This window comes from Camelina sativa, chromosome 16, assembly GCF_030686135.1.
Source record: "Camelina sativa cultivar CO46 ecotype springtype chromosome 16, ASM3068613v1".
Classification (NCBI taxonomy): Eukaryota; Viridiplantae; Streptophyta; class Magnoliopsida; order Brassicales; family Brassicaceae; genus Camelina; species Camelina sativa.
In genome coordinates this window covers 29,930,201-29,955,551 of record NC_141895.1, presented here as the reverse complement: position 1 = coordinate 29,955,551, position 25,351 = coordinate 29,930,201, and the positions used below count along the sequence as shown (strand labels likewise).

The 25,351-nt window shown below is 38.0% G+C and overlaps 3 protein-coding genes and 4 pseudogenes across 6 annotated transcripts; all 7 read left to right on the top strand.

Moving 5' to 3' along the window:
• Window positions 1-2,197: 2,197 nt before the first annotated feature.
• Window positions 2,198-4,195, top strand: LOC104752867 (uncharacterized). Its single transcript, XM_010475124.3, has one exon. The coding sequence runs from the start codon at window positions 2,459-2,461 to the stop codon at window positions 3,851-3,853; it is 1,395 nt and encodes a 464-aa protein (XP_010473426.2). The 5' UTR covers window positions 2,198-2,458; the 3' UTR covers window positions 3,854-4,195.
• Window positions 4,196-4,674: 479 nt separating this feature from the next.
• On the top strand, window positions 4,675-7,121 carry LOC104754124 (uncharacterized; annotated as a pseudogene). The gene is made up of 8 exons (XR_015585423.1): window positions 4,675-4,948; window positions 5,044-5,185; window positions 5,266-5,484; window positions 5,590-5,840; window positions 5,918-6,053; window positions 6,140-6,272; window positions 6,373-6,583; window positions 6,690-7,121. The product of XR_015585423.1 is annotated as an uncharacterized LOC104754124 (transcript).
• Window positions 7,122-7,278: 157 nt separating this feature from the next.
• On the top strand, window positions 7,279-14,395 carry LOC104752866 (uncharacterized). Of its 2 annotated transcripts, none has more exons than XR_015585255.1 (27): window positions 7,279-7,492; window positions 7,579-7,648; window positions 7,734-7,831; window positions 7,948-8,064; window positions 8,176-8,322; window positions 8,420-8,722; window positions 8,791-8,921; window positions 9,157-9,284; window positions 9,370-9,461; window positions 9,615-9,846; window positions 9,942-9,996; window positions 10,243-10,391; window positions 10,480-10,550; window positions 10,629-10,802; window positions 11,164-11,262; window positions 11,334-11,399; window positions 11,958-12,033; window positions 12,120-12,213; window positions 12,285-12,354; window positions 12,456-12,635; window positions 12,939-13,041; window positions 13,138-13,221; window positions 13,311-13,465; window positions 13,554-13,692; window positions 13,790-13,849; window positions 13,951-14,055; window positions 14,154-14,395. XR_015585255.1 is itself a non-coding variant. In XM_087493217.1 (27 exons), exons 1-27 carry the CDS (start codon window positions 7,394-7,396, stop codon window positions 14,265-14,267), a joined length of 3,246 nt encoding a protein of 1,081 aa, XP_087349343.1. In that variant the 5' UTR covers window positions 7,279-7,393; the 3' UTR covers window positions 14,268-14,395. The 2 variants fall into 2 exon arrangements, 1 of the variants encoding a protein (XP_087349343.1); XM_087493217.1 differs by having other exon boundaries at window positions 12,904-13,041.
• Window positions 14,396-14,472: 77 nt separating this feature from the next.
• LOC147926104 (uncharacterized) lies at window positions 14,473-16,117 on the top strand (annotated as a pseudogene). Its single transcript, XR_015585256.1, has one exon. The product of XR_015585256.1 is annotated as an uncharacterized LOC147926104 (transcript).
• Window positions 16,118-16,915: 798 nt separating this feature from the next.
• On the top strand, window positions 16,916-18,900 carry LOC104752865 (uncharacterized). Its single transcript, XM_087493218.1, has one exon. The coding sequence runs from the start codon at window positions 17,322-17,324 to the stop codon at window positions 18,678-18,680; it is 1,359 nt and encodes a 452-aa protein (XP_087349344.1). The 5' UTR covers window positions 16,916-17,321; the 3' UTR covers window positions 18,681-18,900.
• A 961-nt stretch (window positions 18,901-19,861) lies between these two features.
• LOC104752864 (uncharacterized) lies at window positions 19,862-21,609 on the top strand (annotated as a pseudogene).
• An 809-nt stretch (window positions 21,610-22,418) lies between these two features.
• On the top strand, window positions 22,419-23,534 carry LOC104754123 (putative F-box protein At5g47300 pseudogene; annotated as a pseudogene).
• Window positions 23,535-25,351: the final 1,817 nt, after the last annotated feature.

The following is a 25,351-nucleotide window of genomic DNA, read 5'->3' as shown; positions in this document are numbered from 1 at the left end:
AATCAGTCAATGAAGTAAGTTTGGCGAATGTACTTGGGATTTCCCCCGTCAAGTAGTTGGAGCTAAGAAGGCTACAAAGAGATTAAATAGCTTAACATAAGGAAAGACTTTATGCATGGAACGTTTTCAGTGAACCTTGGCAAAACGTTCTTACAGTTTTTTAAGGTTCCGTAGATTCCCAAGCTCTGGAGGTAATGTTCCGGAGAGTTGGTTGTATTCCAAGACACTAAACCAAATGATCCAGAAACAGAGAATAAGAATATAAGATATTTTGATCTGAAACACTGTTGAGGAGAGGTATCAGAGAAGTGTACTTACAGACTGTTAAGGTTCGTAAAGTTTCCAAATTCTTTCGGGATTGGACCACTTATCCGTTTACCAAGTAATGAGCTACAATATTCATAATCCAACGAACATACTCAATCAAATCAATCTATAGTGTATATATCTATGAACATAGATAAGCTTATACATACATGTTGACAAGTGGCAAAGCTCCCCATTCTGGAGGAATTGAACCGTTAAGAAAGTTTCTAGACAGATCACTGATCAAAAGAAAGAAGAATGTGACCGTTAAAAGTGAGTAGCGGCAGATATTGTAATAAACTTGCAAGGGGTAAAGTGCATATATATGTTGCTTACATCTCTTGCAAGAAAGGAAGTCCTGAAAACTCTGTTGGAAGAGAACCTTGAAGGTTTTGTCCCATGAGAACTCTGTCACAAAATGAAGGTCAATTATGTTTTCGACCCAATACCATGCAGACACGTATGTGTGACACGTCGAAAAAGGTCTGGAAATGGTATTAAGCCTTAGAATATTATATAGAATGTGACTAATTAAAAAATAATTTGATTGATTAGGAAATGGTATAAAATGTTATTAAGAACTTATTTCGCTGTCAAAAGAAAATGTCATTAAGAATATTGTTTACTCGATCTTTCTTGTTCTTAGAAAATCTTCGAAGAAGATTTGTCATATTAGCACGAATATGGTGAAATCGAAGCCAAGTCTTAGTGGTATTCTATGAAACAAAACTTAAAAAGTGTGGTATTATCAAGAATTGTCCGAAAACAAAATCGAACGTACATGCTGGTTACATGGCAAACGGAGGAAGAGCAGTTACAAGTAACGACGTCTTCGAGACCTTCGGCGGGGCTAGGATTTCTCCACCCGCCTTGAGATGAAGCGACGTCGCATGGATCCACGTTGAATTTCTAATTATCCTTCTTCAACGCTTTTGCTACACCTTTTAAAGCCTCGACTGCAAAATTCAAATTTAAAGAGAACCAAACCAAGAACATATGTACACTTACACCGACTCAAACATAATTTTCATATGTATGTATGTATGTATATACAAATTACATACATACCTTCTTCTTTGGGTAATGTTGCACATGATGCGAAGCCGTAGAGGATTAGAGAGACGACCAAATACGAGAAGATAAGTATTCTATTGTACGACATTAAAACTTGGAAAGTTTAGAGAATCTGTGTCAAAAACTGATACTCAATTCAAGATTTGTTGTTGTTCTCTTTATATTGGAAAATTTTATTTTATAGTGAAGACATTGAGAATGAAGACGTACAACTACGTCAACATTATTAAAAATTTAAAATAACACTATGTAATATTTTTGTCCCTTTTTCTATAATTTAACTGACAGATTTCACTTTGCTACTTGCAGAAACATATCAGATTAAAAAAATTAGAATCATCCAAACTTTCCAACATAATATATTTCTTCCACTTGAAGGCGCAAGATCGATGATACCCACATCAAGAACACTTACAACATAACATTATATTTGCTATATACCCGATGAGATGATTGTTACAGAAAAGGATTAGTTAGCTCAATTAAAGATTTTAAAAACATAGTGTCTTTTTATATACTGAAAATATATCTTAATCAAAGATTAATTACTTAATCGAAGGACAGAGAGAATGGTTGTGGCACGATCTGTTATTTAAAATGAGTCGTGTTTGACATTATCAAAATTTAATTTTGAACCCTATATTATAGGTTACTATTCTCTTTGTAACACAAACCCTTCCGTCGAGCAATAATGCTTGAGTGGGCTTTTGTGTAGAGACTGGCCCAGATTACCTTATGAATATTCTAATTGGACCAAGAAGAGAAATGACTGAAGCCCACAACTCACATCGTTGCCAATCGAGTCGGAAACATGAATCGCGGTTTGGTACATTGTAATCAGGGATTGCTCGTAAACCATTAAACAAACCCTAGTTTCTTCATTCTTCCTTCCCCCAAAATCTTTTATTTTTTTTACTCTCGAACACTTATCGATCTCTCGCGCGGTACACTGATGAATATTTTGTAAGCTTGGAGAAATTTTTGAGATTTATCCCTCTGTAGTTTTCTCGAATTTAGAATCAGACAGCTTGCTCGAACCCGTTCGAAGCCATTTGTTTGTCAATCTCATTGTAATGTGATGTGTTCTTTGATTCCTCATGGAAAAAGGTTGGTCCAGTTTCAGAAATGGTCTTGTAACTTGAGTGCTGCAGTGAACCTTTGTCAAAATGGATCTGCTTTTTCCAATTCCTTCTCCTCTGTTGCTAGTTCTGCTGCTGATGTTGTAAGCCTTAGAGATGGTCGAAAAGGTAAGAACTTTACAGTCTCTTACCTCGTTGGTTCATTGGGTTTAGCTAAACGAGTTGCAGAATCGATTTCAAGTAAGCTCAGCTTTGTGGAGAAGAGCAATCCTGATTCTGTTCTGAGTCTTTTGAGAAGTCATGGGTTTACAGATTCTCAGATCTCCAGTATCGTTACGGATTATCCAACATTGCTTGTATTAGATGCTGAGAAATCACTTAGTCCCAAGCTTAAGTTTTTGCAGTCAAGAGGAGCTTCAAGCTCTGAGCTCTCTGAGATTGTTTCGAAAGTTCCTAAAATCTTGGGAATGAAAGGGGGCAAAAGTATCAGAAGATACTATGATATCGTCAAAGAGATTATAGAAGCGGACAAGAGTTCCAAGTTTGAAAAGTTGTGTCATTCTTTGCCACTGGGTAGTAAGCAGGAGAATAAGATCAGAAATATTTTGGTTTTGAGAGAATTGGGCGTGCCTCAAAGGTTGTTATTCTCATTGCTTATCTCTAATCAGCATGTCTGCTGTGGAAAAGAAAAGTTTAAAGAATCACTCAAGAAGGTTGTTGGGATGGGTTTTGATCCCACAACCCCAAAGTTTGTGGAAGCTTTATGCATTGTTTACGGATTGAGCGAGAAAAGACTAGAAGAAAACTTCAATGTCTATAAAAGGTTTGGCTTAACTGTAAGCGATATATGGGAACTTTTTAAGAAGTGTCCTGCTTTTCTTGGATACTCAGAGAATAGGATAAGTCAGACATTTGATACCTTAAAGAAGTGTGGTCTGAGCGAAGATGAGGTCTTGTTAGTGTTCAAGAAGAATCCACTATGCTTACGTTCTTCAGAGCAGCAGATATTGAACTCCTTGGAAACATTTATAGGCTTAGGATTCAGCAGAGATGAGTATGTGATGATGGTCAAGTGCTTTCCTCAGTGCATTGGTTATTCTGCAGAGATGGTGAAGAAGAAGACTGAGTTTGTGGTAAAGAAGATCAATTGGCCACTAAAGGTCATAACTTTGTTCCCTCAGGTACTAGGTTACAGCATGGAGAAGAGGATTGTACCTAGGTGCAACGTCGTGAAAGCTCTCATGTCTAAAGGATCACTTGGAAGTGAACTCCCTCCAATGGCTTCTGTTTTGGCATGTACCGATAAGGCTTTCTTAAACAGGTACGTGGTGAAGCATGATGAAAAGCTGGGGCTTGAGTTGATGGCTATCTTCACCCAAGATCGAGTTTCATAGCATAGAAAAGCTTGTCAAGGATTTTGCTTTTTAGACCTTTCTAATCTCAGTATGATCTGGATCCGAACCGTTAGGTTCAATATGCAATCCAACTTTGAAGATAACTTGAAAACTGCAACTTTTTGCTTGATTAGATCAGCCGAGTAGCTTCAACACAGTGTTTGGTAATCAGATAGATCAGCCGAATTCATTTGTCACGACTTGTTATGTCTGAAATTTGATGCTAATATAAGTTAGACTTGTATTTTTATGTTAAATTTCAGTTAGACTTGGTTTATAGTATGTGTATTATTTTCTGTGTTCTTTTTTCGTAAGAGTCAAATCTATGTTAATGTTCATTAATTGTTACGTGTTATAGGTCATAGAAATTCAACATATTTATGTCAATATAGCTTCTTAACTCGAGATGATAATTAAATTTTGTAAGTTGGTCTGGGGAAGTTGGGGAGTTCACGCCTCAACTACTGTTGCAGCAGCTGCTTGCTATTCTAATTATTGGCCGCTGTCTTTTCCTAGAACCAGAAACTCTGACCTTGTTGTCCTGCATAAAGTTCATGGGACAACAACCCTTCCAGCTCAGTCCTTCAGACCGGATATATATTTTACTTGTCTTTATTTTTATTTTAATAAGAGGAGGCTTCAGATTCAGAAATGTTACGTACCTTTTTTTACAAATGTGAGGCCGGTTCAATTGGATTGGAATAAACGAAGACCGGTTTGTAAATAGAATCAGTTTACAAATGTTAGCTAGCGCAATTCGATTTCGAAATTAGGATATTGCGCCTTAAAGGCCCTAAAAACCCTAAAAATCTCGTTTTTTTGTTGTTGTTGTTGTTGTTGTTATCCCCCAATATTCTTGTGTTCTTCCTTCTCTGATTTCAATAAAGGCAATTTCGTAGAATAATCTTCAACCCTCTTTGCATCAATCCTCTAGTAAGAAGACTTAGAACTTAAGAAAAGCTTATGGATCCGATGGAATCTGTGAAACCAGCCAACAAGAAGATGGAGGAGGAGAGGAAGCCGAAAGTGTCTTTTCCCGAAGCTGTCGCAAAGATCGATGCTTCAGATCTTGCGGCTAACCTTGTCGATTTATCGGTAAATTAAGCCATGTGAAAACGTTTGTTTTTCTGATCTCTAAATCGATCGACAAAATATCAAACTAAACTTGTTTGTCTGTTACTTGTTAATAGAAACTGCGCGCATGGGTTTGAACCGGAGGTTCAGCTGTTGAATTTTGTCGAGTACCTTGGGATAACACTTTCGGATGTGCAATTTCCATGGGCGAACATGTTCAACGACTCTCCTTTCCCCAAGCTGATCCATCTCATCCATGTGAGGAAGACTAGTTTTTTTTTTTTTTTTTAAATCGTGACGAAGAAGCTGATTTAATTTGTTTATAATATGTAAAACAGGTCCCATTATCTCAGATTCCTCATCCTGTCTACAAAACATCAGTGGATTGGATCAAACGATTCCGTATTACGACACTCGCTGCCTTTGTAATGTGGGCGTCTAAACATATCCTCACTTGTTTGGAAGAAGCCAAACAACAACAAGCAGATCATCCCAAAGGCGCTGGTGGGGAGATTGATGCTGCGCAACAACAACCTCCTCCTAAATCCAAATCTAAGGTTGGCAAAAACTCATCGCAAAATTTCTTCTTTTTGACCTATGTGTCTAATGCTTGAATTGTTTGGCTAACTCTCCATTTTACTGTGTTTTTAACAACTTAAAAGGTAGCAATATTTGTTGCATTAGCAATGGTATTGCGTAAGAAGCCTAAATCTTTGGCTATTGTATTACCGGCTATGAGGGATAGGCGTAAGTATCGGGGACAGGACAAGCTTCCCTTTATAGTTTGGATGATGGCTCAGGCCTCCCGATATGATTTAGCTGTAGGCTTGTTTTCATGGGTGCGTAACTTGTTACCACTAGTCGGTACCTACTCTCCTCAGTCAACAGATCTCATCATGCAGTTGGTTGAGAAGTGATGTCATCATTCTCCTTTTGCCTATATACAATATTATAATCTGATCTTGTTTATGCCATATTTTTTCTTGTCAGAATTTTGTCGAATCCAAAAGCTCGGGCTTTACTTGTAAATGGATCTGTTGCAAAGAGATCACCACGGGTGATTCCACCTCCTTCGTTTGAGATCTTGCTAAGGCTTACTTTCCCTGTATCGTCCGCAAGAGTAAAGGTAATCAGTTTTTTATTATGTACAAAACCTTGATGCGTTTTGTCGATTCTGATCAGTACTATGCATGCGATCTATATTATACACAGGCTACAGAGAGGTTTGAGGCACTTTACCCCTTGTTGAAGGATGTGGCTCTTGCCGGTATACCAGGAAGCGACTTAATGAAACAAGTGACTCAACAAATGTTCACTCTTTCTTTGAAATTAGCTGGAGAAGAAGGTATTCGTAACTAATGGAATGGAACACCTTGAGTTTTTCTTCTTGTTCTCTCTCTCTCTCTCTCTCTTCTCCAACTAGTGTATACCGTTGTTATTTACAGGAAACCCTCCTTTAGCCAAACTATCTGGTCTTTGACAGAAAATGTAGATTGCTTCAAGCTCTGGGAAAGGCTCTATTATACGAATAAAGAAGCTAGTGGTGCTCTTCTTAAAAGGCTTGTAGGCGAATGGAAGGATCATTACCCCAAACTATCATCATCTCCGAGTGATAAACTCACTCTCAATAGAACTATGTTGAACTTCATGCTAATGGTAATGCTTCTCACTCTTGTAAGATAACTTAATTATTTCACCCCTTTACTCAGTTTGTAATTAATTTCATCTCTGACCTAACCTGTGAATGCATGATGCTAATCAGAACGAAAAAGCCATCACTGAAGGAGGAGGAGCCAATTGTTCTCTGTACGAAGAAGCATACAAGTCCTGCAAAGTGATCTCGGAAAGACCCTCCCGTGGAAGTGGCTGCCTCAAAGGTACAGTAGTCATTGCTGCTGTGGTTCTAGTTGCTGCAGTTTTACTTATCTTGCAACCTGGATGCTACATCGTTTCTGCAGAACCTGGTGGACTCATGGGGATACTTCAATGCAATCATCAAAGCTTTGACGAACTGTTTAAGAGAGAAATATCATTGTCCTTGCTTTGCTATAAATTAGTTAATATATATGTGTTGGAGATATGTATTAGGCCACCACCCAACATATGAACCCATGTGCTTGGGGACCTTCTTATCCATAAACCACACGGACTTGTGCCAAGTAAATTAGAGCGCTAATCACACATGCTTCTAAAATAACGGCCATTATTGATCGTCCAATCCAATAATGCCACGTGTCGACTCTCCATTGGACAAGTTACTATTTTCACACGTGAGAACTCACACGCTCGGTTCTGCATCACTCTTCACAAAGTCCAATAAAATAGTACTACTCTTTTCACAATTCTTGGGTTCCTTCCTTGTTTCAAAATTCATCTCTCTCTCTCTCTCTCTCTCTCTCTCTCTCTCGCATTGATTCTCAAAGAATCGTTCGCAACTGCTACAATCGAGGGAATCAAGAAACAGTAATGGCGTTGTTGTCACCGCCGCGGAGTGAACCTATCTCCGGTAACAGCGATACAGCTTCTTCCGACGACGATGAATCTCTTTCATCCAAACGTCAAAAGGTTTTCTGATCCGGAGACCTTAACTTCTTCTGTGTTCTGGTTTTGAGAATTTGGGCGAATTTTGGGGATATTATTCTTCGTTTCAGTTGGAAGATGAAGAAACCTCAACATCAACCGCCGGAGACGCCACGATTGAGGCGGCGAAACCACGCCACGGTCCGTCCGTCTTCACTCAATCTTTGAAATTGAAATTTTCAATTCATCTTTGATTTGTTTTGGATTTTGTTTGAAATTGAACTAGACTCAGCACCACCGCCGAATGCTTCTTTTGACGGATGGACATATCAAGATTGTGTCTTTAAGACCCCGTGGTGTCGATTGCTATCACAGTCTGCACAAGTTTGATTTTAACCTCTCTCTCTCTCTCTCTCTCTCTCTCTCTCTATGGATTCAATAGGTTTGATGCTTTTTTATTCTGCCTGAAAAATTGATGAGCTTACTTGTGAATTTTTCAGAATCCAAACTTTTACATTGTTAGACCGTGCTTCACTCTGGGTTCTTGTTTAACCTCCAACGCAGTAATGCACAGCAAGAATCTCGGTTCTTTGTTGTGCAAGATCACAAGAATTCAGGTTTTTATATACTTTTATTTTATGCCCTGCCCTGCCGCCTCGATTTCGAGAGTACAAACAAGCTGGTTCTGTATGTATGTATTCTCATTATTGTTTGTACACATGGTTCAGCGCAATGGAAATGTTGTAGCGGTTCTAGATATCACAGGAACCGGGGGACCTGTGTGGATTAATGGAGCACTTCTCAACAAGAGTTTCAGCCATGTGCTACGCTCTGGTGACGAATTGGTTTTTGGTTTATGCACGGGCTATGCTTTCGTATCCTCCCACCTTTTTTTCTTCTGTATGAAATGTGCAACAAGTAACCCCTTTTAGTATTAAATACACTTGAGTTTTCCCATTAAGTTGTATCCAGATATATCAGCAGATGTCTAATGTTGCAGTCTTCGCTGGTACGGAAGAGGTTCCTGCAGGAAAATTTCTACTGTTAGAGAGAGAGGCAAGAGATCCATCAAACCTTTCGATTTCCGCATCCCTTGCAAGCTTGCGTCGGGACTTACGATTATCAAGCCGTGCATCCATTATGAGCTGGCAAGCGCCAGAGAATCCTGCTACTTCTGCGGTCCAAGAAGGCGCAAAGCTTGAATTTGACGGCATGGCTGATAACAATCAAAGTAATAAAGCTGCAGACAGCCATAACCAAGATTCCAAAATGGAGGTAATTACTCCCTTGGACCCTGGCGTCATCAACAATAATTAGCATTATATTAACAAAGCTGGTATCAGATATTAGAGGAGAGAAACGAGGTGACAAGGGGTTCACAACTTGCTGCAAGATTCAAGAAATATATTCAAGCTGGTATTGTAGACTGCGAAAGATTGGAATTTTCACTGGATGAATTTCCTTATTATTTGAGGTATTTTTACAGATTTAAGATATGTGCATTTCTTTCTATGAACTTTGAATTGCCATAACTTTGAATTCCCTTCCTGAAGTATTAAAGTTAGAAAATATGAGCGCCCTGTCCTTCCCTTCGGAGTCTTTCACACAAATCATTTTTTTTTTCTTGTCTTTGGTATTTTGGGCTTTGCATGGGTACTGTTCTATGTTTGGTGAATGCTGACTAAGGTCTTTCTGTTTTATTATCACAGTGAGAGTACAAAGAATGCTTTACTAGCTGTTTCACATGTACATCTCAAAAAGAAGAATAAAGGATATGCCCAATATGCCTCCGACTTCACCACTTTGAACCCAAGGATATTGCTTTCTGGTCCTGCAGGTTTGTGGTGTATCTTGCTTATGTGGTTCCAGTACTTCTTTTAGGCGGCAATATCATTTTCTCTTTTTGGTTGGAATTGTTTCAGGGTCTGAAATATACCAAGAGATATTGGTTAAAGCACTTGCCAATCACTTCAAGGCGAAATTGCTAATATTTGACAGCCATCCAATTTTGGGGGTAAGATATTGTGAAAAATTTATTGTTGATTAGAGATATGTATGATGATATGCTTGTTAGTTTATTAGAGGAAAGTTTTTGCATCTGCACTTATTTGTCTGTTTTCCTAACTACGAGTAATTCCTGGTGCATCTGCTCTGCAATCTCCTGCAGGCTATGACTGCTGAGGAATTTAAGTCACTGATGGATGGACCTGCTTCTAAAAAGTCATGTAAGCTTCCCAGGCAGAGTTTAGAGCTCATTGATGGAGGGAAGAAATTGGCTTTGTCAACAGGTGATGGAGATTCATCTAGCCCTTCTCCTGCTGCTTCTTCTGGTCCAGACTCAAAGCCTAAGACTTTACCTTGTTCATTTGGAAATCCAGTGAATTATACTTTGAAGAAAGGCATGCCCCTTTATATTGTTTGCAACAAAATAATGTTCTTCAATCTTCTTAGATTTCTGGGTTTCTGAAACTTCATTGTGAAAAAACACTTGCAGGTGACAGGGTAAGATTCTTCAGCAATGAGTCGTGTCGGGGACTACCTACCTCAAGGTTTGCTTCTTCTGATAGTTCTGATTGAGGCAGCTGCTTCTATATAGTATGAATATTATATTTTTTTGGGTCTTACGAAGAAAGTATCTTCATTTATTAGAAAATGCAAATAATTTATGATGAATTACTTCTATTTACATCCAAGAAGTAAATATCTTTCGCAAAATCTATTTCCTATCTTATAGTTTTATCTAAATTTGTAGATCTTTTTACAAATTTATATTCACTTTACTTGATATTATTCAGGGGACCACCTTCTGGGATTAGAGGGAAAGTAATTTTAGTATTTGATGAGAATCCTAAAGCTAAAGTGGGTGTTAGATTTGAGAATCCAGTACCTGATGGAGTTACTCTTGGTGACCTGTGTGAAATGGGACATGGGTACTTCTGCAGTGGTACGTCTACGTCATGTTCAGTAGTGCACTGGTTACTGGTCCTCAGCAGCTCTTGTCTCACACACTGTTTCGTCTGTCTTTTTAATAGCTACTAATCTTCAGTTCGAGAGCTCGGGTTCCGAGGATCTAGATGAATTACTTGTTGACAAATTGTTTGAGGTACTTTTCAGTTGCAAAGTAATGATTTTTTTCTTCGTCTAATACTTTCCATATGCTTATATCTTCGTCTGTTTCCAGGTTGTCCATGATGAGAGCGGAACTTGTCCGGTCATTCTATTTTTGAAAGATGCTGAGAAATTTGTTGTTGGAAATTCCGATTTTTGCTCTGCATTCAAAAGCAAACTTGAAGATATCCCAGATAACGTAATTGTGATCGATTCACAGACGCACTCTGGTAATCGCAAGGAGAAGGTAAGTTACTAAGAGATGCTTTTTCTTCAGTTGCATGCCTTGAACTCATTTCGTAAAAAGTTATCATTGCTACATTTTTTTTTAGAGCATTCTGCATTTCCGTGTTTCAGTGTTTTAGTGGTTGAAGTAGACTTCTAATATTTAACCTTTTGACTATACTGCGTAATTTATTCTGGTGTCTAGTGCAGTGGGAAAACGTAATGTGCTCCTGTTGTAACTGCGAGTTTAGACTGTTATCAGTTCTGTTTTCTAGCCGGTTTTCAGTTCTGCATGTTGAATCAAGCCTTTAACATATTTGATACGGAGGGTATCCCGTTTCTTCTAGAGTGGGACTAATGTTACTTTTGCTTAATATTCTCAGGATATTGGACAACAACATGAGCAAGAAAAGGAAGTCCCAACGGCAACGAAACTTCTAACGAATCTCTTTGAAAATAAAGTTACTATTTGCATGCCACAGGTCTGTTACTCTATTCTTGTAGACGTAAGCATTCAAAAAATCTGAAACTTGATGGAGCTAATTATTATCAGGATGAGGATCTTCTTACAACCTGGAAGTGTCAGTTGGATCGTGATGCTGAGGCTTTGAAAATAAAGGCAAATTCCAGTCAATTGCGCATGTTATGTCTTTCATCTGAAATCTGAATATATGGTATCGGTATACTTTTTGCTGTATTCTTGGATGTAGTGTGTAATTAGAAAAAAAGATCATGGCAGCATTTTTAGACACGGAATAAGTTTTACATATGATGGGTCAGATTGAAAATCAAGGATTTCAAATTTTCAATCTCAGTGAGAAATCTTTGATTTTCTTAGTTACATTCCTTATTTGCATACTTAGCTTCAAAAAATTAAAGCTAAATTATATCTGTGGCATTTTGGCTGTTAGATGTGATTGTGGAGGCAAAACCGCGGAGATAGCGTATCATTAAAGTCTATAACTCTATCATTCCTCTATTTTCAAAACTTGATTGCTTGAATCTCAAGTCACTCGAAAATAAATCGTTGATAGTATACTTTCTAGAATATGTTACTTTTTCTCTGGTGTACAATACAAGATTATCTGCTTTTCACATAGCACAATTCCATTTCCTGTTTTAAAACAGGGGCATTACAGAAGCTTTAATAAGACTTTATAATTGCATCTCGATTTAGGTGTTGGGACGATTTGGTATAGAGTGTGAAGGCATTGAGACGCTGTGCATAAAGGATCTTACACTTCAAAGAGACAGTATGGCTCTCCCTTTGTTCGGCATGATGACCAGAGTTGACAATGGAATGCTTTTCGAAAAAGTTGACTTTGGATATCTGCATCAGGTGCAGAAAAGATCATTGGATGGGCTCTTAGTGACCATATAAAGCGTAATCCTGATGCTGATCCAGATGTTAGAGTTACTTTGTCTCTTGATAGGTAATTGGCAGCTTGTCCCTGTACATTACTTATCTGTTTCAGTATTGAGTATGAATTTTGGATCCTTGCAGCTTAAAATTTGGAATAGAACTCTTACAGGCTCTTCTAAATGAATCTAAGAACCCGCAGAAGTCTCTCGAGGTTAGCAAATCTTCTTGGAAATTGAATTGGTGTTTACATATATTCACTGTGGCAATTCCTCCTAGTATGTAACAACTGTTACTTTCTTCTGTTGCTTTCAGGACATTATGACAGAACATGAGTTTGTAAAGAGGCTTTTTAGTGATGTTATTTCTCCCAGGGACATTGGTGTTACATTTGATGACATTGGGGCACTTGAGAATGTCAAAGACACTTTAAAGGAATTGGTTATGCTTCCTTTACAACGGCCTAAACTTTTCCGCAAGGGGCAATTAACAAAGGTGGTTATCTTATCTGCATTAGGTTTTAGTAAAATCCCATAATGTTTTACTATGTCCTGCCTTAAACAGATCTATGAAGGGATCACCTTTTGATTTGTGTGTGGCAGTATACATGTTCATAAGTTTTGTGGACCTTTTGATTTGTGTGTGCCAGTATACACGGACATAGGCTTTTTACTATGTCCTAGCTGATAATTTGGCTTTCCTAAAAAAAGAAATTTTGTATAATTTAGTTGTTAAAGTTATGCATTGGTGGAGTCCTAATCAGTCTGCTTCTGTACTTCTCTATGTGCGGCCTTGTAGAGGAGTTCTCTTATTTGGACCTCCTGGAACTGGAAAGACCATGCTTGCAAAGGCAGTGGCAACGGAAGCTGGTGCTAACTTCATTAACATCTCAATGTCAAGGGTAACAGAATATCCTTTAAAAGTTGGACTCTACCAAATTGTACCAATTTATACACAGAATCTCTTGTTCAAACTTGTGTTCTTCTCAATATTGCAGTGGTTTGGTAAGGGTGTGAGTTATGTCAAAGCTGTCTTCGCGATGGCTAGTAGAATTTCCCCTAGCATTATCTTTTTCGACGAGGTAATTTCTCATGGTCAATGCGTGGACGGGTTTTGCTTGTAATCAGATTACTGACACTGACAGAGTTCCAATATTTTACTATCTTGTAGCTGGACAGCATGATAGGCCGAAGCCAAAACCCGGGGGAGTTCATGATACATTGGGACGGTCTGACGACAAAGGAAACGGAACGTGTTCTGGTTCTTGCAGCCACAAACAGACCTTTTGACCTTGATGAGGCTGTCATTAGAAGGTTGCCTCGTAGGTAATATATAAATAGCTTCCTTGTGGGACTAAGCTTTCTGTCAAATTGACATGTCGTGAAAAGTTTATGGTATTGACTTTTTGTGCAGGTTGATGGTGGGACTACCAGATGCTCTGGATAGAGCAAAGATATTAAAGGTTATTCTCGCAAAAGAAGTCTTGTCCCCTGATTTGGATATTGATGGAGTTGCTAGTATGACTAATGGATATTCTGGAAGCGATCTTAAGGTAACTCCTTTAGCTTTGTTATGGTCTGTCAAAATGATAAGAAATGCAAAGTAATGCTCATGTATTTCCATGTTACATGCTCTTTTGGTGCGTGCAGAATCTATGTGTTACTGCTGCCCACCGTCCAATCATGGAGATATTGGAGATGGAAAAAACTGTAAGTCGTCTTTGTGTTGAACAACCAAGGAAACTAAATTTATGTTGCCCAAAATTTCTCTATATAGTAAAAATATGCTTAATGATGGGATTTGGCGGTAGGAGCGAGATGCTGCTCTGGCCGAAGGCAGAGTTCCTCCAGCTCGAAGTGGAAGTCCTGATATCCGAGCTTTGAACATGGAGGATTTCAAATACGCAGTTGACCTCGTATGACTTTTTACTTGTGTTTTTTTTTTTCTTTCTTTCTTTCATATCTGTCTCTGGCTTTCAGAGAAATGTAACTGTTATCGATGGTGTTGAATCAGGTGAGTGTGAGCGTCTCATCAGAGTCTGCGAGCGTGACAGCGCTTCAACAATGGAATGAACTATACGGGGAAGGTGGATCTAAAAGGAACCAGTCACTCAGCTACTACATGTAGGATTGAATCTAGTTTAGAAACCTCAACTCAATTTCGTCTAGAAAAAGAAAAAAAAAAGATAGCTTTGAACGATTGTATATAATTTGTTTGCGTGAAGCATAAATGACGTAAAAAGAAACTTTTGGACATTTTCTCCAACAAAGGTCGACGAAGTTAGCAACAAAATCGAAAGAGTCGACTAAACCGGATGGTCAATACTTCAATATCATCCGGTTTGGTTTGATTGAACATGCGCTTCTGTTTTGCCGACACGCAAACTTGGATTCGGCAAGCAGACTGTGTGAGTAATTTTGCATTGTCTTTGTAATGTATTTTCTGATTCTCCATGGAAAAGGGGTTGGTCCAGTTGCAGAAATGGCATAATTTGAGGGTTTCAGTGAATCGTTTTCGAAAAGGATCTTCTTTTTCAAATTACTTCTCCTCCTCAGCTATTGCTAGCGATGTGAGTTCACGAGATGGTCGAAAAGGAAAGAACTTTACAGTCTCTTACCTTGTTGATTCACTTGGTTTAGCTAAAAAGCTCGCTGAATCGATTTCTAGGAAAGTCAGTTTCGAGAACAAGGGATTCTGTTCTGAGTCTTTTGAGAAGCTATGGGTTCACAGATTCTCAGATCTCCAGCATCGTTACGGGTTATCCAACAGTGCTTGTACTAGATGCTGAGAAGTCACTTGGTCCCAAGCTTCAGTTTTTGCAGTCCAGAGGAGGAGGTTCAAGCTCTGAGCTCACTCAGATTGTTTCTTCAGTTCCTAAAATCTTGGCAGTGAAAGAAGAAAAAGCTATCAGTATATACTAGTTCGTCAACGACATCTCTTTCTTTGCTCAAGGGTAGTAAGCAGGAGAATAAGACCAGAAATTTATCGGTTTTGAGAGATTTGGGCATGCCTCACAAGTTGTTATTCTCAGTGCTCATCTCTGATTATGGACTTGTCTGTGGAAAAGAAAGATTTGAAGAGTCCCTCAAGAAAGTTGTTGACATTGGTTTTAAACCGACCACCTCAAAGTTCATCGATGCTCTCTGGGCATTATTAAAGGATTCAGTGACCAAAGGATAAAAGAAAAAGTAAATGACTATAAAAAAGGTTAGGCCTTTCTATGGGAGATGTATGGGTAATATTCATGAAGTTTCCAATGTTTCTTGGATTCTCGGAGAAGAAGATAGGGAACTCCATTGATACATTTCTAGACCTAGGATTCACCACAGATGAGTTTACGTTGATGGTCAAGCTTTTTCCTTCGTGCATTGGATGTTCTGCAGAGTCGGTGAAGAACAAGACTGAGTTTCTGGTGAAGAATATGAAATGGCCACTAAAGGTTGTGGTTTCATACCCACATGTACTTGGATTAAGCATGGTGAAGAGGATTGTACCAAGGTGTAATGTAATCAAAGCTCTTATGTCCAAAGGATTTATCAGAACTGAACTGCCTGCAATGTCTTCAGTGTTGATGACTACTGATCAAGCTTTCTTAAACAAGTATGTGATGAAACATAATGGACAAGCAGCTCGTGCCTGCGTTAATGGCTATCTTCACCAGAAATCGAGTTTCACTCAATGACCACCTACAAGTAGAACAATGAGCAACGTTAGAGATTGTTGTTCTTTCTGTTAGTTTTTGATTTATCAGTGAAGCAGAGGAAAAGCTTCTGCTTTTTGAGTACCTGAAACCATTTAGGCTTTCACTATCTCAATCTTACCCGGATCCAACATGTTTCCTTCTGTATGCAATAAAGTCAGAAATTTATCTGTTCTGTGAGAACCGGGCGTGCCTCAGTGGTTCTTACTCCCCTTGCTCATCTGTAGTAGCAGCACTGTCTGTGGTTATTTATTTTAGAATTGTAAGTTTTGAATTCCTTCTCCGATAACTCTCAGGTTAGTAGTCTAGAAACAACAATGCAGCCATAGCCGATGGGGACATGTGAATCCAAATGATATATATTATATATATATATATATGCTAATTTTGTTCTTCGAAATCATTTATTTTCTGAATTTTAAGTGACCTTGTTCATCTGGGAGGTATGTGTGAATATTTGTACTGTTTCTTATATTCTGTTTGATGAACCTATCGTCCTTTCTTGATATATCTTGAGTGTAATTTCTGTAATCACATATCATGTTTCGCCAGTGTGTTTCTTTTTGTTAACAATGCTTTTGAATATGCATTTATTCACTGAATTTTGCTGATGGACCTAGCGGCTCTCGACGACTGATCATAGTATGACGTTTCGAGGAGTTTTTGCTGGTCATAAGAAGACACTCTCGTGTGTTTAAAAGGCTAGTGCATACACTCGGAGTTTATTTCTCAGTCCTCCTGCAACACAACTTGAGTAAAATTTGTTTCTGATGCTCTGTTCAGTCGTTTCAGTCACTATATGAATCATCAGAAAATGGAAGCCACAAAAGGCAGCTCGTATGTGAACACCTCAGGTGAGTTATCAGTTTGCAATAAACTCATAACAGCTGGTTACATTCTAAAGACTGCCTTGTAACAGGTTACACCTCTTTCCTTTTCTAACAGTCAAGGTTCCACTGGATGCTAGCTTGAGGCCTGATGGACTTTGTGTTTTCTGAGAGAGTGACAAATATGTCTCTGGATCCGAACCGATTCTTTCTATATGTAATCCAACTCTGAAAAATAACTTGAAACTCTAACTTTTCCTTTGGTTGATATTATGATATAGCAAAAGAGCTTTTGAATACATGTTTGGGGTTACAGTCTATAATTCATGCTTGTATCTTGATCGATTTAGATTTGGCTCTTTCTTCATGTACACAGAAGATGAATCATTCATTAGGTTCAAATTATCCTCTTTTGGGTCATAATCTAAAGAAACTACAGTCGAAAAAGGTAGACACTTTTTGTGTGTACTTCATATTTTTCGATATTAAGCTTAAGTATACAATACCAAAGAGAACGTCTCAGCAGTTAGCATCTCTATCAAAGGATTCTTTCTTTTGAAGTTTGAAGTTTGAAGCAACAAGAGCTCATAAACCCTAAATTTCGTCTTTTTAAAAATCAATTGGCGTAAGTTTCGCTGTGTGTTAGCCTTTGCCATGTATTCTCTGATACTCCATGGAAGAAGGTTGGTCGAGTTGCAGAAATGGCGTCAATTGAGAGTTACAGTGCAAAAGTCATTTGCTTTTTTCTCATCCGCTAGTGCTGGAGATTTGGGTCCTAGAGTAGGTCGTAAAGGTGAGAACTTTACAGTCTCTTACCTCGTTGATTCATTGGGTTTCAGTACAAAGCTCGCAGAATCGATTTCGAAAAACGTCAGCTTCGAGGACAAGTCAAATCCTGATTCTGTTCTGAACCTTCTTAGGGTTTATGGGTTCACAGATTCTCAGATCTCCAGCATCATTACGGACTATCCACGATTGTTTATGGCAGATGCTGAGAAGTCACTTGCTCCAAAGCTTCGATTTTTGCAGTCCAGAGGAGCTTCGAGCTCTGAGCTCACTGAGATTGTTTCTACAGTTCCTAAAATCTTGGGAAAGAAAGGGGACAAAACTATCAGTAGATACTATGATTTCGTCAAAGTCATTATAGACGCGGATAAGAGTTCCAAGATATGTCATTCTTTGCCGGAGGGTAGTAAGCAGGAGAATAAAATCAGAAATCTTTTGGTTTTGAGAGAATTGGGTGTGTCTCAGAGGTTGCTATTCTCATTGCTTACATCCAATGCGAAATATGTCTGTGGAAAAGAAAGATTTGAAGAATCTTTCAAGAAGGTCGTGGAGATGGGTTTTGATCCAAGTACCTCAAAGTTTTTGGTAGCTCTGCGTGTTGTTTTCGGTTTGAGAGAGGTAACCATAGAAGAAAAAGTCAGTGCTTATGAAAAGTTAGGTGTGGCCGTGAGCGATGTATGGGAAATGTTCAAGAAGTGGCCAAGCTTTCTGGGATACTCAGAGAAGAAGATAGTTCAGACGTTTGAAACCCTCAAGAAGTGTGGACTACTCGAAGAAGAGATCCCCTCAGTGTTCAAGAAGTGTCCGCAATGCATTGGTGCTTCAGAGAAGAAGATATTGAACTCTATTGAAACATTTCTAGGCCTAGGATTCAGCAGAGATGAGTTTGCGAAGATAGCCAAGATCCATCCTAAGTGCATTGGATATTCAGCAGAGACGGTGAAGACAAAGACTGAATTTCTGGTGAATAAGATGAATTGGCCACTAAGAGAGATGGCTTTGTTCCCTACAGTACTTGGATACAGCATGAAGAAGAGGATTGTCCCGAGGTGTAACGTAATCAAAGCTCTCATGTCAAAAGGATTGCTAAGAAGCCAACTCCCTCCATTGTCGTCTGTCTTGGCATGCACCGATGAGGCCTTCTTAAACAGGTATGTGAGGAACCATGATGACAAGGAGCTGGTGCCTGAGTTGATGGCCATCTTCGCTAGAGGTCGTGTTTCATAGATGAAAAGGCTTGTCAAGGATTTTGCTCTTGTTTTTGAGTATCTAAAACCTTGATTTTAGACTTCAAAAGCAAGCCAACTAGGAAAAGTAACTTTAAATGTAATTTTGAATTGGTAGCCTAGAAACAGCAATGCAGCCAAATAGCTGACATGTGAATCCAATTCTTGAAGTTTAAACCCAATATTTAAATGTGGTTATAGTATCATGGTTTTTTCGAACTGCAGATATGGATTGGAATGATGCAATGCAGGTCCTGAGTTGTTGGATTGGTCATGTGAGCCTTTTTGGCTCCTTAATTAGTGTTTGATCTTTGGTTTCACTAAATTCTTAAATGTTTTGGGATTGGTGGGGGTACTTAAATCACAGCTGGTCATGTAAGCCTTTCAAAATCTTGCTCTGTGGTTACTTTAATAGAATATTTCTTCCATCATATGATTTGTAGTGGATTGATTTTCTTTATTCTCAGATTGGTGATCGTAGTCTTTACTGTCTCACATACTCACATCATTAGAACTCATCTCGTGGTCTTTACTGTGAATACGCAAAGAAAATATCTATCAAATCATATTAAAGTTTACACAACAAATCATATTAAAGTTTAATTATCTATCAAATACAGAGTAGTACCACCATTGTGCTTGCGTATATATACTTTAATTATGTATAGGATCACTTTTGGTTTTGACAGTAAGGAGATTACAAATGTACTCTGGTATGCATACATTTGGCGTGATGCATGCCAGAATGTGAGATCCTAGTGAACCAAACTGCAACATATGTTATCTGAAGATGACTTGAAAATCAATGAGGCTAAAATATGAAAATCCGGGTTTGTAGTTGTGTTCTTCAATAGGGAAAATGTATTTGATGAGAGTCATTTACACGGATATGGATTGAATTCTGATTCTTGAAACTTTAAAATCCCAGAATAAATCTTTAAATTAGATCATGGTTTTTTTAACTGCAGATATGGATTGTAATGATTCAATGCAGCTTATAGTGATAAAAATCAATTAAGAATGTAAAACCTTTAAGTTAAAGGCTTTAACCGAACTAACCAAATTTAACCAATATTATTCGAGTTTTTAAAGTATTCTAAAGAGTTTTGGTTCAACAGGCAACAAAAATTGAATTTGTCTATAACCGAACCGAACCGAACCGTATTAGACAACATTTTCAAAATCAAAATTAAAAGAGGGGTTTTGCCTAAACCCTAAAGATCTCTGCTTTTTTCTGTTTTATCTGTAACTGATCGATGAGTAGAAATCGCTTGTCGAATGAGTAAACCCTAAAGATCTCTGCTTTTTTTCTTTTTTTTTTTCACTTCACTATCCACGCGGCTCGTCTTGTCGAATTGAAACTGATCGTTGGGTAGAAATCGCTTCTAAACTTTAGAGGTTTGCTGGGTTCTGTTCTTCGTGCTCTTCTGCGTCTTTAGGTAATTTTTGAATTCGTCTTTGTTCATGTATTCTCTGATACTCCATGGCAAAAAGTTGTGCGAGTTGCAGAAATGGCGTCATTTGAGTTTTGCAGTGCAAAATGCATCTTCTTTTTCCAATTCCTTCTCCTCTGTCGCTACTGCTGCTTATAGAGATGGTCGTAAAGGTAGGAACTTTACAGTCTCTTACCTCGTTGATTCATTGGGTTTGACTAGAAAAGTAGCTGAATCGATCTCAATGAGAGTCAGTTTCGAGGACAAGAGCAATGCTGATTCAGTTCTGAGTCTTTTTAGAGGTCATGGGTTCACTGATTCTCAGATCTCAAGCATCGTTACGGACTATCCAACATTGCTTGTATTAGATGCTGAGAAAAAACTTGCTCCCAAGCTTCAGTTTTTGCAGTCAAGAGGAGCTTCAAGCTCTGAGTTCACTCAGATTGTTTCTACAGTTCCTGAAATCTTGGGAAAGAAAGCTGCCAAAACTATAAGCAGATACTATGGTTTCATCAAAGAGATTATAGAGGCAGATAAGAGTTCCAATTATGAAAAGTTATGTCAATCTTCGCCAGAGGGTAGTAGACAGTGGAATAAAATCAGGAATGTTTTGGTTCTGAGAGAGTTGGGTGTGCCTCAGAGGATTTTATTCTCCTTGCTCATCTCTGATGCCCAACCTGTTTGTGGAAAAGAAAATTTTGAAGAATCACTCAAGAAGGTTGTTGAGATGGGTTTTGTTCCAACCTCCTCAAAGTTTGTCCAAGCTCTTAAGGTTGTTTACAGATACAGCGACAAAAGAATAGAAGAAAAAGTCAACGTCTGTAAAGGGTTAGGCTTTTCTGAGGGAGATGTATGGGAAATGTTCAAGAAGTGTCCTAGCTTTCTGAATCACTCGGAGAAGAAGATAGTTCGGAGCATTGAGACCCTGAAGAAGTGTGGACTAGTCGAAGACGAGGTCCTTTCACTGATGAAGAAGTTTCCGCAATGCGTTGGTGCTTCAGAGAAGAAGATATTGAACTCCATTGAAACATTTCTTTGCCTCGGATTCAGCAGAGATGAGTTTGTTATACTAGCCTAGCGCTTTCCCCAGTGTCTTATTTTATCTGCAGAGACTGTGACAAAGAAGACTGAGTTTGTGGTGAAGAAGATGAATTGGCCTCTAAGGTCTGTGATTACAACCCCTGCGATGCTTGGATACAGCATGCAGAAGAGGACTGTCCGAAGGTGTAATGTAATTAAAGCTCTCATGTCAAAAGGTTTGCTCGAAAGTGAACTCCCTCCAATGTCGTCTGTTTTGGTATGTACCAATGAAGAGTTCTTAAACAAGTATGTGCGTAACCATGATGACAAGGAGCTTGTGCATGAGTTGATGGCTATTTTCACCAAAGACCGTATTTTATAGATCACAAGGCTTGTCAAGAATTTTGCTTTTATTATGAATATTTCTGAAACCTTGATTTTTGACTTCAAAAGCAATAAAATGTAAGGTTGAGTCTCTTTTCTGATATATCACACTGAGGTTGGTAGCCTAGAAACAGCAATGCAGCCAAATAGCAGACATCTGTATCCAAACTATATAGTTGTTGATTTTTTATTTTTCTAAGTCATTTATCTTCTGTTCATTTGGACTCTTTGAGTTCTTGGATTGGTCTGATTTCAGTATCATGTATTGGATCATGGTGTTTATGAACTGCAGATATGGATTGGAATGATGCAATGCAGAGTTCTTGGATTGGTCATGTAAGCCTTTCTCGTTTATTTTATCAGTGTTTGATCTTTTGGTCTTCCCTGAGAAGCTTTAATTTCACTAAATTCCTTTGGGGTTGGAGATAAAATCCTCTCTTATGATACTTCAAAATCTTGCTGCGAGATTCTTTTCCAAGTTATTTGAACTTCGTCTATGTCATTAGTTCATCCGATTTGAGGAATGATTGTTTATCTCTGATTGAAGATTTTGGGCATAATTTTAACCAAAGAATTATAATAAGATTAACTCTATTTGCAACAAATAGGACCTTATCCTTCAAGAGAATATTGGAAAACAACCTTATTTCGTCAGAGAATATTTGGAAAGATCTTATCTTTATGAAGAGGCGGTTGCTTTTTCCCAAATCCACGAGGATTAGGGTTAAGGAGATTTTTCAATAAAAGGAGAGCTACATCGACGTAAAGGCTGTAAAGTTGAGATCAAAATATAACTCTGACTATCAAAATATTCAAAACCAAACAAGAAAAAGTTTTTTTTTTTCTTTTTTCCATGTAAAAGAATTTTTTTAAAAGAGTTGATGTACTCGTCGTCTAAACAACAATCACTTTCTTGTTCATTAAGAGATGACAGTAATGATGTTGGAGGACCTTTGGGTAGAGGACATACTCTGTCGCGTTCCGGCCATATCTCTCAAGCGGTTGCGATCTACTTGCAAGCAATGGAACAATTTATTCAGCAATAGCAGATTCACTAGAATGCACTTGGAGAAAGGCGCAAAGCAGTTTCTTGTTCTCATGTTGAAGAACGGTAGAGTTTGCTCGATGAGTGTCAAACTCCATGGAACAAAACCATATGTAATGGCCACATGTGAACGTAGCCTAATCGATCCTGGTAGTTCAGTTCAAGAACAAATCGTGATCTCTCATGTTTTTCACTGCGACGGCTTATTGTTATGCACCGAAAACGACTATATAATGGTGGTTTGGAACCCGTTAACGGTGACAAGAAGACAAACGACTGCTATGCTCTCGGATCCTGCCAAGACAAGAAATCTGGCAATAAAAGCTACAAAATATTGAGTTATGGTTACAACCAAGATCAATTCGAAATATATGATATTAACTCAAACTCATGGAGGACTCTTGATGCCACTCCTAACTGCCAATTAGTTTGTGAACAAAGCGGCGCGTCTTTGAAAGGGAAGACTTACTGGATTGCTTCACAAGGAAAGGAGGAGAAACATCCCGGCATATTCTTAGTCAGCTTTGATTATACTAGCGAAAAATTTGAACGTCTTACGGGTCAGATTCCTATAGTTATGGATGATCAAAATGCTTCTCTATCGGTCGTTAGAGAAGAGAAACTCGCCGTGTTGTTAAAACACGAATATACATCAAAAGCTGAGGTATGGCTGACAAATAAGATTGATGAAACCAAAGCGATATCATGGAGCAAGGTGTTTGCATTGGATTTGAGCCCTCACCTCGAATATTCGCATGATATAAGTTTCTTGCTCTATGAGGAGAAGAAAGTCCTCGTGATGTGTGATCATTCCAGCTGCAAAAACAGGGTATACATTGTTGGAGAGGACAATAGATTCACACGACAGTCTTTTGGAGACGAAGATGCTTGGCCTTTTCTGTTTAATTATGTTCCAAGCTTGACTCAAATCCAGCAAGGTGCCTCCGGAGGCAAAAGAAAAAGAGGCGAATAACAAAGCTTCTTTTTCTTTTTCTTTCTTAGTTATCTTGGGTTGGATTAACTTTAATACAGTTTTTAATTCTTATGATCAATAAAGATTTCTATTGTTATTGTCGCCTCCAAATAATTAATACGACTAATATATACCTTGTTCTATTTCTTATGGTGACTACAAAATTCGTGTTTTCACTAAATATATGTATATCGCAAACATCCACTAAACATTATCAACTTTCCAACGTTAACTGAGACTATCTTGCTTCCCTAATACTCACACACATTACTCCATTAATTAATATGATAGCTTTAATTTATAGAAAAATTACAACATTGAAGTCATCGATTTGAAAGTTTTGGACCTCGAGTTTTCGAAAAATTGTTTCTGCTGGCATAAAACTCTAGCTTTTGTCTCTTGTTTTGTTTTGAATGGTTGTATTGTTTTGTTGTATTTTTTTTTTTTTTTTTTTTTTTTTTTTTGAACAAATAATTGTTTTGTTGTATCAAAAACCGATGCCGGCAATGAAAATTATTCTGTAGCGGAAGCCAATGCAAAAAAAAAAAAAAAATGATGTGATTATTTTCATTCCACTTCGATTTGGAAAAGGACTCGAGAACAACCCCATCTATTGGTTAAAAAATAAATAAATAAAAACTCAATCACGTTTGGAATAGGACTTGGTTTATCAACTATATATGTATGTGTAATAGACTGATAATTTTACATAATTTTCTTCAATTTAACAACGAGTCAAAAAAGCCATGACTACTGCTACAATCGTACATGAACCTGCCCTCCCGCGTACATGGAGGTGAGAGACTCCACATCAATGATTTTTTTTATTTTTTTTTATTTTTTTCTATATATTATGTAACATAAGATTTGATTATATAAACTGGTTAAATCCGATCTGCTGGTTGGTTGCAATCGGGTCTGTCTTGAAGAGTACGGATGAGAAGTTTTTAAATATGTTTGTGATGATGCACGTTGACAAGGTGCTTGTGGCCGAGTTGATGGCTATCTTCAATGGAGGTCGTGCTTCACATAGCAGGAAGCGTCAAGGATTTTGCTATTACTCATCATAGCCTGAAAACCTTAATTTAAAACTTTTGTAATCTCAAGTTGATCCGGTTTCTTTCTATATGTTGGAGTTGTTCTGTAATTTGGCTCGTCTATTGTTAGATTTCAGTATGATCTCTCAGTGTAATTTGGATAATCTATTCTTCATTTCACCAAACGTTTATTGCTTTTTCTTTCATATTCTGACAACACAAAAGCTGTAGCAAAAGCTGCAAACTTGTTTCAGAAATGCTTGACATCCAGGGAATCATAAGGGAGATAATAACATTTCTACAGAGACTCACTAGACTGAAGCATAACAGCTTTGTGATCACTTCCGATATTGTATTACTATTCAAATAGGACTTTATTGTGATACACTCCTTGGTAGTAAGGTAGTTACCCTGAGAGGAGGTGAAAACAGACAAGAAGCTGATTTGTCACTAGTTTATGGACTTGTAAGATTGCCTTTATGATTTCTCCCTGCTTGGAGACTTTGATACACCGAGATATGGTAATGCTTTTGTTGATTAGCAATGTTTGCTCGAATTTTTTTTAAGAGCTAAATCTATCATACTTCTCTTTCCCTTTTCTTGGTTTAATTGTGTTTTTAGTTATAAGGGATCTTTTTCAAGTAAGAGTAATCTACAAGTTTACATGGTGTGCCAAAACTCTGGTAAGTTCCTTCATCTTTTAAGGAATTCGGAATCTAATGTCACAGAGTTTGCACCTTTAACTTGGATTTAGCTCAACCCGTTTGCCAATCAAGTCTC